General features: G+C 36.4%; 1 protein-coding gene across 7 annotated transcripts in view; it reads right to left on the minus strand.

The window, feature by feature from the left end:
* Nucleotides 1-8,296: 8,296 nt before the first annotated feature.
* Nucleotides 8,297-15,051, minus strand: part of RB1CC1 (RB1 inducible coiled-coil 1) — a 73,141-nt gene continuing 66,386 nt past the window's right edge. For 6 of the 7 annotated variants that reach the window (XM_090137585.1, XM_031612926.2, XM_090137583.1 and 3 more), the window contains 4 exons: nt 14,988-15,046; nt 13,421-13,557; nt 9,866-9,936; nt 8,297-9,299 (listed from right to left, as the gene is read on the minus strand). In XM_090137585.1, the coding sequence (XP_089993711.1) occupies nt 9,222-9,299; nt 9,866-9,936; nt 13,421-13,557; nt 14,988-15,046 (345 nt within the window). In that variant the 3' untranslated portion in view covers nt 8,297-9,221. The remainder of the gene's footprint in view (nt 9,300-9,865; nt 9,937-13,420; nt 13,558-14,987; nt 15,047-15,051) is intronic. The other variant, XM_031612928.2, reaches the window with a different exon arrangement.

Here is a 15,051-nt window from a genome sequence, read left to right on the forward strand (position 1 = left end):
ATAAGCTCCAGTTTAATAGCTGTGAAGTGGTCTTTTGTGTGGACTTAGCCATCTTCCTTGAGATATCTCAGGGAGTACTCACATGACTCTTGCTCAAGTACCCAGGGAGGTCATGTAGGCAGGAAAAGAAGAAGGATAAAACGGGAACTTACAACTGTGAAGAACCTGAGGTTTTCTGGCAACGGATTCCTCATGAAGAACGGAGGTTTTCTGGCAACAGATTCCTCGTTAAGAAGAAGAGGTTTCTGCTATGAAGAAGCCTCACAACCTGTCTTTCTCCCTCCCAGACTTGCTCTGCACTCTCTCCCTCCTGGACTTGCTCTGTGCTCTGCCACGATGCTGAAGAAGAGCAAAGGTGTCTGCCATCAGATTCCTCACTACGGAATGCTGACGGACTCTCCTGGGCCCGTTACCTGAGTCCTGCTGCTGCTTTCCCCCGGACTGGCTCTGCGACTGCCTCCTGCTGCCTGCTTGCTGCCCAAGGCCGGCCACGCTGCTGCTCTCCCGCCTGCTGCTTCTGCCTCGGACCTTCGAAACAGCGTGCAACGGGACCGCTGCTGGATCCTGGTGGTGACTATCCCCGCTTTATAGCATTCTTGGTTCTTTCCCATCTTTTCTATCGCCTTCCTTCCCTTCCCCGTCTCCCTGATTAGGATTTGTAATAAATCGGTTGGACTAACATATGAACCGCTATTAATCTCACGCCGGGTATACAGATATTAAAAGAACCTCATCTCCCTCCTATAAATTGGAGCGAGACAGTCCCTCAGCCTGTCTTTGTAGGGGAGCTGCTCCAGTCCCTGATCATCTTCATGGCTCTCCTCTGGACCCTCCCCAACAACTCTTTCTTTCTTGTACTGGGGGCTCCAGACCTGGACACAGTACTCCAGATGGGGCCTCACAAGAGCAGAGTAGAGGGGGACAATCACCTCCTTGTCCCTGCTGGTCATCCCTCTTTTGATGGAGCCCAGGATACTATTTGCTTTCCAAGCTGCAAGAGCACACTGCTGGCTCATGTTAAGCTTTTCATCCATCAAGATCCCCAGGTCCTTCTCTGCAGGGCTGCTCTCAAGGACCGCTCCTTCCAGTCTGTATAGACACCTGGAATTCCTTCAGCCCAAGTGCAAAACCTTGCACTTTGCTGTGCTGAACCTCATTATGTTCACCCGGGCCCACCTTTCAAAGCCTCTTGAGGTCCCTCTGAATGGCATCCCTTCCTTCAACCTTGTCAACTGCACCACTCAGCTTGGTATCATCAGCAAACTTGCTGAGGGTGTATTCGATTCCGTCATTGATGTCATTGGTAAAGATGTTAAAGAGCACCAGTCCCAAGACAGGTCCCTGGGGGACTCTGTTCATTACCGGCCTCTACCAGGACATAGAACCATTGATGACCACCCTCTGTCTGCGGCCTTTCAACCAGTTTTTATCCATCGAGTGGTCCACTCATCAAATCCACATCACTCAATTTGGAGATAAGGATGCGGTGGGGGACCATGTCAAAGGCCTTGCTCAAGTCCAGGTAAATGACATCGGTTGCCTTTCCCTTGTCCACTGATGCTGTCACTCCATCGTAGATGGCCACCAGATTGGTCAAGCATGACCTTCCCCTGGTGAAGCCGTGCTGGCTGTCTTGGATCACATGCTATCTGGCAACACCCTGCTCCCTTCTGTTCTTTCATAGTTCAGTATTTTGGGAAGCAGATGATAAAATCTTCTTAAGGAAAAAAATAACAATACAAAAAAATCTATGTATTCTCATTTCATTTCTATATATTTCTCATTTTCATTATCAACAAGGAAAGGAATTAGGGTTAAACATACAAAGGAAAATGGAGGAAATTTTCCTTCCCTCCCCTCACAAATGGGAGGAAAGAAAAAAGATGCAGAACAGCCACAGGTTGTAAGGCTCAGCCTGTGCGAAACATGGACCTGGAGAAACATCTCAGCCAAGATCCTTCTTCCTACCTATCAAGAAGTTATACAGAAAAGAGAGTGGAATTACGGGTAACCATTAATGCTAAACATCAGTGAAATGTGTATATATATAAGCAGGAGACATGTTCATTCACAAGTCAAAAGTAGAACTTAATAGACAGGAAATACCAACTATTTGAAGTACTGCCTTGTATGAAATTAGGTGTTTTTGGTGGTTTTTTTTTTTTTTTTTTTTTTTTTTTTTACGTCTTACTTCGACACATGCAGCTTTTAAAAAGCAGGACTGGAGGATGTCAATAGAAAAGTCTATTCTTAGACAGAAGCAGGCGGCAGGAATCACCAGCTTCACATCACAGCCATCCAGAAACATCACACACATAGAGCTACCCACACAGCAAAACCGTATTGCTGTTTTTGTGCTACGTAACCTCTATAGAAACACAGGTTAGAAGCAGGGCATGAAAAAAACTTGGACTTACTGCCTTATGCCCAGTCATTTTCTAAAGGATGAAACACAGCAGAAAGAAAGCAATTAATTTCACTGTAGCTGTTAACATATTGTTTATTGTGTGCTTTTATTGTTCGCCAAGACACAAAAAGTGTCTTAAGAAGCAGAGAAGGAATTATCCTGAATACATAATTGTATTCAGTTTAATAAGAGATAATCATCTTTTTTTTTAACTCTGGTTTTTAAAATAAAAAGCATCTAATTCTCTTTTTTTAAAAATAGATTTAAACATAACTTATGTAAAAAAAAAAAATTGTATGAGACTAATACCTTGCTTTGTCTCTTTCCATTGAAATAACCCACGGATTTTATGTTATAAAAAGACTCCTGGATTGCCAGGACACACTTGAAATAGTAACTTATTGAGAGCCATTTTATGCTTTCAAAAACTTAATAATAGTCCTCCTTTGCACTTAAATTCCAGCACATTATTATTTTCCATTCTGGATGTGAACATATGCATCTAACCAACTATTCTGCCTTTCATATTATAATCATATGCTTGTTTTAAAAGGATCAACTATGCACGGAGAAATAAGTGCTACTATTGCTCTTTCATTTACCTAACAACCATGTTCTTAACAAAAATACTCTCTCAGAAAGAACCCAAAGAAGGTAACGCAACAGAGACAGACAGTGTCCTGTGGGAACTGTTAATTCATTGTAAGAAGCTAAAAGCGTGAACACTCATTTCTGGAGGTGTATTAAAGATAGATGAATGCCACAACTACAGGTGGTTGGGACTCTTGACAGTTGGAAGAACAACATTTTTTTTCTTTCAGGTTCATGAATCATTATTCTCTTGCAGCACCACACTTTTCTTACAAAGACATAAGCTTTAAACACTGTCCTCAACTTTTATTGGAGAATGTGTGCAAGAACAACTTCACCACCTATTCTACAGACTACCACCCTGAGCCACTTGCTGCACTCAGTTAAAGGATTAAATTTGAAGAAAGTTTAATAAATTATTACTTTTTCCCCTCCACTATAGGCCAACGAACTAAAATATTTCGTACAACAGTCTGAGGCAAATGGCATCGTTCCAAAGGTCCCACCTGTAGATCCTGCATCATGAGCATGGTCAAGGCCAGCAACAGAACTCAGCTTCCAGGATGGCCTGCTGTTCACAGCTGGTACTCAAATACTGCTCCCTCCTATGTTCCTTTCAATTGCCTCAGTCATTTCAAAGAGCTTACGATGACAGGGTTGGAGTTGGCAGTACTGAAACAAACTAAATTCCAGAAGAAATTAAGCAGGATTTTGTAAGCTTGTCAGAGATTTAAAGAATCACGTGGAATGAAGCATTTTGACAGAACCAACCATTCAATTCAACACAGTACTACTGGAAGCAATACGATAATTTCAGAATGAAGCAGGCACCTTCAGAATCAGACTAATAACCTTCTCTGAAGACATATCAAACAAATTACCTATACATTTCCTTCCTATCTCTGATCAGCAGGTCCTTGTTCAACCATGCTAGTTTCCTACTACCTCTGCCTGATTTCATGCACTAATGGATGGAGAGTTCTTGTGCTACAAGGTATTCTTAAAGAGCTCCCAGTTCTGCTCTGTTCCTTTGTCCCTAAGGACAGTTTTCTAGGGGACCTCATCCAATAATTCCTGAGCTATAAGTTCACTCTTCTGAAGTTCCAGGTCCTAACTCTGCTCTTTGCCAGCCTGCTTCCAAACTTTTCCAAACTTAACCTCTTTAATGATCTCCTCTACACTGGTGAGTACCAGGTACAACAGTAGTGCTTCACCTCTTGTTGGTTTGTCTAATACCTGGACCAGAAAGTTATCCACAATATACTCTGTCTCCAGGAGAACAGCTTCTAGCTTCCAGGATCTCTAGATCATCTACGATCATCCCTGACATTTTTTTCTGTGGTGGTTATTGAATAGATAAACTCCTAAGTGCTAAACTCCAACAGAACATAAATTTTCTGGTAGTAGAAACACATAGGTTCTACTTCTCCACCCAATCATAGTACAAAAATCTTGTTTTTTTTTTTTTTTTTTTTTTTGAATTTTTCTAGACTTCTAATACTTCCCACACAGGTAAACTGGACCAAAATATTCACAGTTGCTTGCCAAAACTGCAAACGTGCTTAGATCAGATAAATCGCATGTAGAAGTGTGGGAGCAGGAACAGAATTTCTTACTTTACATGAACAACTTGACAAAGCATCTCCACTAACATCTTGGTGAACTTCACAAGTTCAGTTCAAGACAGGAATTTAGTCTAAATGTTCTTTTTAGTACAAGAGACAATTAAAGTGGTCCACTGGGAAAAGTCTGAGGATAAATACATAGAAGACAAATTTAAATCCAAAAAAGAATAAGTTGAGAAAAGGAAAGCAAGGCTGCAGTCCATGGTCAATTTCACAGAATTAAGATAAAAATACGGAGAAACTGTTCAGCAGTGCAGCAATAAGCCATAAATTCAAGGCTAGAAGCATTCTATTACAACTATGAAAAGGAATATAAATTAATATATAAAACAAAAATACAGTGTATTTACTGGGGACAGCCATAGAAATAACAGTAATTTAGTTGTAATCTCCAATCGTTAGTGAAAAAGTCCTTACAGTTGTGCCTGAGCAGGCACCCGGACAAGCTGATCTTGAGACATCACTTCCAACATCAACTGTTCAGTGATTCTGAGACCACTTAAGCATGTCAACATTGAACTGAATTCTTCGCCAGTAGCTACTTGGAACACAGGACCAGACTTTCCAGTACTCCTCAGTATTATATATGGATGTTGTTAATACAAGTGATTTAATTACAGTGAGTGCTAAAGGAAGTAACTGTTTAACATTTATAATTTATCATCGCTTTAGGACTGCAGAATGGCTTGTAAAGTGATATTTAAGACACCGTGACCTTAAAACACAGCACTGAGGCAGCTTACTAAAGTCTAATAGTCAAATGTAGCTTGAAAAGGCAACAATCGCTGAGCGATGAATGCTCTATTTCAAACATTGATCATTTTACTCCAGGGAAAAATAATTTTCTGAACTATAACTTATCAATAAAAAACTGACAGGAATGAGTACGAACTATAAACTGTTTTTCAATTTTTACTGTTTACAGCCAATGGGATTTCCAGATAAAACTCCACAAAACAAGGAGTAGAATACTGGGTCACAAAGAAGATCTCATACTGCAGAACTGAATAGTTTTGCAAAGGGCTGATTTCCCAGTCTTGCTACACAACATATGTAGCGGCAGCTATATTTAGGGAAACACAAACACATATACTTCAGCATATACTAAACCAGTCTTACTCACAGACCATAACAAGATTCAAAAGAACCATAACTGAATTCTTAACAGCACAAGCACCAGACTGAGACCTGCTGCAGCAAAGCTGAACAAAAGGCCACATACTTTTCAGAGTAACTTCAAGAACAATAAAAAGAGCCCTTTTAAATCATCACACCCTTTAGACCCTTTTTGTTTAGGTCTAAAGCATAAGGTTTGCTTTCAATCAGCTTTCTCCACCACCCATGTTATTTTGCACTTCAAAATATTGCTGTTGTCTGAAATGGGACTTACAGAATAAATATATCAAAGCACAAAAAAAGAAACCTCTTCTCTTTTTTTTTTTTTTTTTTTTTAAACCGATACATTTTCAACAAAATAGAATTAGAAAAATCTCTGATGATCTAACTTGTTCTCAGAATTTCCCCAACCTTGTGAATACGCTGTTCCTCCAAGTTATATAGCTATATACAAAGTTTTATTACGGAGCAAGACGAGACACATAGGTGGTGCATAACAAGCATAGTTTCAAGAACCAGTAAGGCTGTGACATACAAAAAATATGTAAACTAAATTTTTTTCAATGACTGTTCAGAATCATTACTGAATATGTTAGGAGTTTGTTTGACAGAATTTCCATTTTGAATATACATAAAGATTATAAGATGAAACACATGACAAATATTCCTCAAAACCAATGCCATTGCTTGGTTTTTTGGTTATTTATAATTTGTAAGTATGATGTCATGAAAGAATAACAGATATATCCTGGTATTCTCTTAAGTGGCATATATCAGAAGGAAAGGACTTTCTCTTCCCTCAAGGTTTGCATTATAGCACTTTATTTTAATCAAGGTATTCAGCTGCCTCACAAGTTCACATTCATAAACTGCTTGTGTGTTTGTTATATAAATGTCAGTCATGTTTTTGTCTATGTTAAGACAGAAATCAGAAGGGAATCAAGCCAATTTTCAAAGCATCATATATCACTGCTGCTACTGTCCATATAAAAGTTTAAATATGTACATATATTTTAATCCAGGCAGCAAACAACGTTTTATTTCATATTTTAAATTCTCAGCATGGAGTTCTGCACTGACCTCACTTCTGCACTCACGAAGATGATCCCAAACCTACAGTGACCCTCTTCATGACGCAGAGTAGCAAGACACAGAAGATTTTTGAGATTAAACTACCAGAAACACAATTTATATGCTCTAAAAGGAGTACTGCTTGTAGATACATAGTTCTGTAGGGCCATAATCAAAGCAGCAGTTTTCTCCAACCTACAACTTTACAGAGACATCCTCTTGTCCATGAAGAAGGAACCCGAGGAGTTAACTTTGAAGTATGATATTCAATGATGGCAGCACGGGGCTTTAGGTTGCAGTGCAGGATTGCATACAGCTGTGCAGATCCATTGCTGCTACTCCAGGAGTAACTGTCCTCCCAGGAATGGAAGGCCTTCGTGGTCCTGGTGGCTTTTGGGTACCTGGTAGACAGATATGCTCAAAGCAGTAGGGAGACTGCCTCAGGTAGAAAAATTTTTGTCACTGATGTAAAATATATTTGTGCAAACGAACATGTAGCATATGAGGAAAAAAAGAATGAATAGTGCTACACATGACTTTCTTAAACTCAACTGACTAAAGGAATGAGGCTGCATACAAATTCCAAACAGAACTGAATTCCTATGAATTCGAAACTAAAGTATTCAGTGAAGATGATGTATCATAGGTTGTTTTTTGTTTGTTTTTTGCTTTGTTTTATAGATAGATGTTATTTACATAGCTGACACTGAATAACAATGGCAATATTGTTCCTGAAGTACAAGACACTTTCTGCTAAGTAACTTTTTTAAAGTCAATACATCAGCTAACAAATTTAAGAAACAGATAAGAATGCAACTTGACAAAATAACATCCTATTTTCCAGAGATCAACTGTCTCAGTTTTATTTTAATCAGAGATGAGATACAATTCCAAGTCTATGCATTTCACAACTTAAAACATCTGAAGTAACTTGAAATAACTCTTTTTTTTCTTTTAAGTAAAGCATATACAGGAGTTTCAGGGTACTCAAGTTAACAGGTTAGTCTATAGGAATATTATTTTCAACATATGGGCAAAAGGATCAACATTTTCATTTTGATAATTTCTTTACCTTTCCCTTCCTCCTCTGTACACCTCCTGAAGATAAACCAGTTACATGATTTTATCCACTAAGTTCTAGACATAAGCTTATTACTGAACCAAGAATTTCACTTTCAACTAGTTACTCATGGTATATCTTTTCATAGTGTTATTAAAAATAAAATGAAATAAATAAATAACTACATTTCAAAAAATGTCACCTATCAGTTTGAATTGCTGAAAAAAATTATTTCTGAAATTCTTTTTATTATTACAAGGTAATTCTTGTAATTACTGAATGTTATTGAACATGAACTGGAGAAAACAGTTATTTCTATATAACGAAACTTTGCTCAAGTAAGCAGAGAAAAGCTACAACAGATTAATATAAAATAAACATTATAGAAAGTTAATATTTAAAAGGCACACAAATGCTTCAAACACATACAGTTTCAAATCTTTATTGTTTTAAAATTCTACATGTCTTTTACAATTACAATAATTTGTTACTTAAATGACTCTCATATGGTTAATGTACAATGAGTTTTTTCCTGAAACTCAACCATGAAATACAATTTCATCAATATGATTTTTCTAAATAGATTAATACAAGATTTCTGGTTTGTCAGGAAGAACAAGTGCTTCACTTTGAACTAACAGCACATGTGTCTTCCCTTCAGAATCTGTGATCAATCCATTGAAAGTGCTTTTGAAGATTGCAGATCTAACTGTGACTGATTTCCAAAATCAGTCCATCAAATTACAAGGGTTTTTTGTTGGTTTTTTTTTGTTTCTTTTTTTTTTTTAATAACATTAAAGAGCATTTTCATGTAATGAAACAAGTTGCAGTAGTTATTTTTATTCATCTACTGAGGCAAACTCATGTTGAAAAATTATATGATTATCTGCATGCAATGAACACTCCTCTTTAAATAGTTGATGAATTTTACACATATAAAGAATCTGTTAAAGAGTGCAAGTACTTTGATAATGATTTCACAAAAGGACATATGCTGGTAATAATGGTAACTAACACATAACACCTAAATACAAGCTAATGTATATTTAACAGGCAATTAACATGGCTGACAAACCATGTTGCATGTGGTTGCCCTTTGAGAAAATGAACGCATTTGGTCCACACTCCTAAAGTTATCAGGGTAAAAAATTGGAACAGTTAGGGCCAGAGACTTTGATGCAACTCTTGTTTCTAAAATGTGACCTGTTAAAAAGTAAAAGCAGTACATCAGTGAAGTATTTTGTCACGTGAACTCAGTATAAAAACATGGCCTGGTATTTGGAGCGACGAATGAGCACTGAAGGACAAGTCAAAAAAGAATGGAAACAGAACGGACTGAAATTCTGTTGTGTTATACTTTCTTGTTCCACGGTACTGCTTTCACTCTGTAGAATTTTGTACCCAGAGGAACTTTAAATCTGTTTTGAGCCTACAAAAACCAAAAAGAAAAACAAAACAAATCACATTAGAAATGTAATCGGAAGCCCACTCCTCTGATTAATATATTTTTAAGCAAAAATAGACTCCCATCCTTCCAAGGTTGGCAGACTTGAGAGAGTTGGCAAAGTTCCTCCATACTTCCTCACACTAAATGATTTCTATATCTGGGCCTTTGATGAAGCTCATTATTTCTCCTGATGCTTAAAGGTACCAACATTTTTCTAGGAATCAAAGCTAACTTTAGTAATTGCAGTCACTGAAATATGCTTGCACGGGGTAATCAGAAATGTTCAGGAGGATCCATATAAAGCAAAGTTTCCTCAGACAGGCAGCTTTTCCAGGGGCAATCCTACCTACACTTGCTCACTTTCCCTTTTTTCTAGTTCCCCTTCTCTTGCTATTCAATGACTTGAAAAATAGAGCAGGAATGGCAGAACTCCGGACAATTTTTGTCCTGAAGAACTCTCATTCATTACTTTAATATTTTTACAAAGAGAATTTGATTTTCTTCTCTATTAATTTAATCAGATGATGTTTCTACTTCCATTTCCTTACCTTTTTTGCCTGGCAATATTCCTTTTCCATCACTTTCCCCAGCACCCAAGGTCTCCTAGATGCACCTGAAGCTAAAGAGACAATATATTTATTATTATGGATACTCAACTGCAAGTAACAGAATATTACAGTAACTACGGTTAAAGACTATATCTTGAAAGCATAAGTTGAACCAAGAACAAGTTTTGTCTTATATTTTAAACAGAGTCACAAAAATTAAACAAGTTCAAAGATGTAAAAAAACAGGGTCACTAGAATTTTCAAATGAAAAAATGCTTGCTGTTTAGATTTCATTTGAAAATTAGAAAAAACAAAAGCAAGTCAAAACTCTATAGCTTCATTTAAGGGCTGAAAATTATTCTAGTCAACCCAGCCTCATCTTTGGGCCTGATTTAAGATGGTTATTTCTTGATGTATTTCAACGGAGTGAAAATCTCCACACAAAACTTTCAGCTTGTATAAATTTCTTTAACAGTAAGGAAATGTTTATTTCTCTTCTATTCTACAAAACATTATCTAATTGTTTTGCTCTTCTCAAAGTATCAATGATCAATGGCATGGATACAGCATCAAAAACAGACTGAAGGAACAGCTCAAATATGCAGTGCGTCATCAGTGCTCCTCTAAGCGTGACTATGACCAACTATATCTAGTGCTAATAACATAAGTCACTTGAATCATTGTCTGAAATTTTATTCTTACTCTTAAAAATTAATTTGGTTATTAATGATTGTCTTAGTTTTGACAGAGACAGAACTGTTTTTTTCAGAGCATGGTATGATGCTATGTTTTGGTTCTAGGAGAAAAACAATGTTGATAACAAATCGTTGTTTATAGTCATTGCTAAGCAGTGTTGTACAGAGCCAAGGCTGTTCAGTTTCTCAGCTCACACTAAGGGTTGAGAGGAAACAGAATCAGGACAGCTGACTTAAACTTGCCAAAGGGATATTCCCTACCATATGACATCACGCGATAGGAGAGTTTTGAAAGGGGTGTGAGTTCATCATGCCCTTCAGCTACTCAGGGGGCTTGCTGGGCATTGGTCAGAGGATGGTGAGCAACTGCTTGTGCATCATTTCTTATACGCACACATACACTTGTCATAACAATTATCCTTTTCTCTACATTAGTAAAGAGTTTTTATCTCAATCCATGAGTTCTACTTCATTTTTTTTTTTTCCCATTAAATTGGAAGTGAGAGGGGGAAGTGAGTGAACAACTGTGTGGTGCTTAGCTACCTGCCAGGTTAAACCACAACAATATTGAAGGAGATTCCATTTTGCTTCAAAATTCTACAGATCTGTGTGAAGTATGTGAAGTATTCATATTCATACCTGACCTGAAACCTCTACAACTAACATTTAAATCAGAAGACGCAGTTTTCCTGAATTTGCTTGAGCAATGGACTTCACTTATTTCACAAAAATGAGAAAGATGCCATTTATCCCTGAAATTTGCAAATGAAAACTTCCATATTCGGATGATGTGCAACAACACAGAAACCTTGCAGCCTTCAGCCAATTTCAGTGTCATTCAAGGCAGAGAAAACTAATGACAACCTAAATATTTAACACCTAATACTACAGTTAGATCTGTATAGAATTATTAATACAATACATGTTGGTCAGACTCAGAATGTTTCTGGCAGCTCTGAAAATAATAATCTGCAGTGCCTAGCCCTACACCAATTCTAACTTATCACAAATTATAGTGATTTTTTTTTTTTCCATTTTCTCCACTGTACTGATGTGAGGATAAAACCAAGACACTGTTTTCTAAAGTACTGAGCTATAAACAAACACGTTCCAAAAGCAAATGGTAAGTCCTCATGGTTGTTCTTCTTGCAGTTTTCTCAAATTTGAACACTATCTCCAGTTAACAAGTGGTAAAAAATGAAACAAACTAAACCAACTAGAAGAGTTCAGTGAATCACAACTACAGAATAGTACAGAAACTGACACAGAGGTTACCTTATGCATGAAAAACAATACAATCATATTTCACAGATGTATTCAATACCAATTCCATTGTTATCTGTCTGTAAGTATTGTAGCACTTCTTCTCTTACATGTCACAGAAAACACAGCATAGATTCATCAGCAGTTCTGAAATCAGTTAGAGCTTGGTGGCTTTCTCTTTCACTGGGATTGAAAACTACAAGGTCTGTTGACTGAGAGCAAGTTGACAGCTTCTCACAAGCAACATATAGAAGTTTTCACTGAGAAGTCAGAATTAGTACAAAAGTTCCTTTTGCTATATGCTCTTATCACATTTTTGCAACAAAAATATGGAGCACGGTGGGCTGGGAAGGTTTGCAAGACATACATAAGGTACGATAGTTTAAAAACATTTATATGAATCTATTTCTTTTAGTACAACACACTAAACATTCTGCTACTTTTCCTCATTTCAAAGAGATTAATGCCTCAGTTTCGTAAAGTTTACATAGCTGCCAAAAACAGCTGACAAATAATGTAAATATTAAAGAGGGGAAATAAATGCACCACCAATTTCAGCGGCAGCATAAGGAAAACATACAAAAACTATTCTCTGAAGAATAATGGGTCCTGATAAACACAACTGGATATGATGGAAAAATTTTATCAGCAAAAACATTGCTTGCAAATCCCTCTATACTAGAGATAGAATTTAATTTCAGACGCATATGGAATTTAGAAATTTAAATACAAAGTGAACAAATTTTATCCAAAGACAATCTTCAAAGAATATCATAAAGACAGGTATTAAAAAAAAAAGAACTGAACATGCATAGTCTGGAAAGAAGTGTTACAATGAGTTTTGTGTTTGCTTTTGTCAAAGAAGTCATTTAAAATTTAAATCTACATAAAAATAAGCCAGAGACATATACAGTTGTACATCATTGTTGCTGATTCTGAATAGTTAAGCACCTATTCACAATAGGAAGGTTTTCCATAGATAATCAAAAAGTTGGAGAACCTGCTCTATGAGGAAAGGTTAAAGCAGTCAGGTCTTTTCATCCTGAAAACAAAAGGTTTGGAAGAATCTCATCTCAGCATTCTAGTACTAAAGGGGCAGTTGTAAAGAGGACAGAGGATCTCTTCTAAAGCAGCTACATAGGGAAGACAATGTGCAATAGGTACTAACTGCACTTAGAGATGCTTTGAAGCTTTTGGAACTTCTTTTTACAGTGAGAAGGGTCAAATACTCAGGGATGTTGAATACTTCCCTATCACTGGAGATTTTCAAGATGCAATTGGACAGGGTGCTAGATAATCTTACCTAGGTTCTGTTTTCCTACAAAAGGTTGTAGGACCTGGTGATTTTCTGAGGTTCATTCTAACTTGTGCTGTTCTAAGATTTTATGTTTATGTATACCAGCTGTGGATAAAATTGGCATTTATTACAGCTTACTTTAAAGATGCAGATATTTTCTCCTATTTTTCACAGCTAGATCTAAAATGTTCTGTACTGAATATCATTTAATAGCAAATAGCAATCATTTACTATCAGAATATCATTTAAGAGTGTTAACTTGGAAGATGACATAATAATTGAAAACAATCTGACACTTACCACACTCACCTGGTTTGAGGTCCAGTGCAGCAAGAGATTCAGAGTGCAAGAAATACAAGGTTGGACTAACAGTAAATAATACGTAGTTGTCATGTCTTTCATCTAAAATTATGAGAACCAAATCGCCAACCTGAAAACTGAAGAAATTAAGGAATTTAGCTAAAACAGCATGAAAGTTAAAGACAACATAAATTACACAAAACATAGTTCTACATATTGCCCAAGATGAGACTTCTGTACATAATTTTCTGCTTGTCAACTCGTTCACATTTTGTATTTTGTGAGATCACCAGAAAAAAAAAAAGTAACTGAGTATGTTTTGGAAATGTTTTCCTACATCCATACCCCATTTTTTCCCCAAAAAAACTCACAACTTTGCTTTAAAACACGAACAGGAATATCTAAAAGAATACTAAGGTCTATTTATACTGATTTTTATTCACCAATACTAATGATGATAATAATAGTACCACAGTATTATAACTGTCATTCTACAGCAGTAGCAGATTTGATCACAAAAATACAGCAAAGCATTTATGTAGGTACCTAATTCTAAAATTTCAAGCATAAGGGAGGGACGGAAATTTGTCAGATTTCATCAAAAGGTTAAAAAAAAAAGAAACTTTGGTGACTGGCTTTACATAAAAAGTTTAAATAAGATTCAGATTAAATAAGCAATACTACAAGCTTTTCTCCCTGTGCTGATTATGATGACAGACTTTAAAGACTCAAAGACATCTCGCTTGGACAGGTGTATTCTTTCATATTATTTTTCTCCCTGGCTACTTCCAAGAGAGCTGCTACAATATTCTCTGCTCAAAGGAAAGGCTAATTCTGCACATACTACCATTATTATAATAAAAATGCAACTTTGTGCAAATCAGAAAACATTGAAATAATAATCATTTGTTTTCTTTTGTAAAAGCAATTTTGATTGAAACATTACTTAAGCACCCATCTATGGCTTTCGTATTTTGCAATAATTAACAGTTCTCCCCTCAGCCCCCAGTAACAACTATTAACTCTACGTTATTAGTTCAACCATATCTAATGAAATATTTGAGTTCATTTCATTATCTCAAGACAAAAATTTTTAAGATTTTGGCAAAGTAGGATGTATACTGAAACAAGGTAGCACTGCACGTTCAGAGTGAACGCACACCCTCTGTTTTTGCAAAATAACAGCTAAACAAAAAGGAACCTAAAAGAAAACATTGGGTGCATTCTAGGAATCCCATGAAGTACTTGCCTTAGAAATAATGTAAAGAACAGCAGAGGGAAAAAAATATAGCAATTAAAAAAATAAAAGTTAAAAAAAAATATCAAGAAAGCCAAGTTCACCAAATTGAAAATGCTTTTTCTTTTTTTAAAAGAAAAGATAAATGATTGATGTTTTATTTATGCTGAACTAGGATTGTTCAATAACTAACATGTGAACTATTGAGATGATCTATACATCTTTTCATTACAAAGAAAGAGCTAAAGAACTGTGACGCTCTTTAATTACATAGTTATTACTGAAAGCACAGTCGTCCGTTCATAGGGAAATTGTTAAACAAGTACTTACTCTCTAATTGCTATTTTTTCAGAATGTCTTGAGGATACTGATGACATGCTCTGGGACATCTGTA

Source organism: Phasianus colchicus, chromosome 3 (assembly GCF_987193195.1).
Source record: "Phasianus colchicus chromosome 3, bPhaCol1.hap1.1, whole genome shotgun sequence".
Classification (NCBI taxonomy): domain Eukaryota; kingdom Metazoa; phylum Chordata; class Aves; order Galliformes; family Phasianidae; genus Phasianus; species Phasianus colchicus.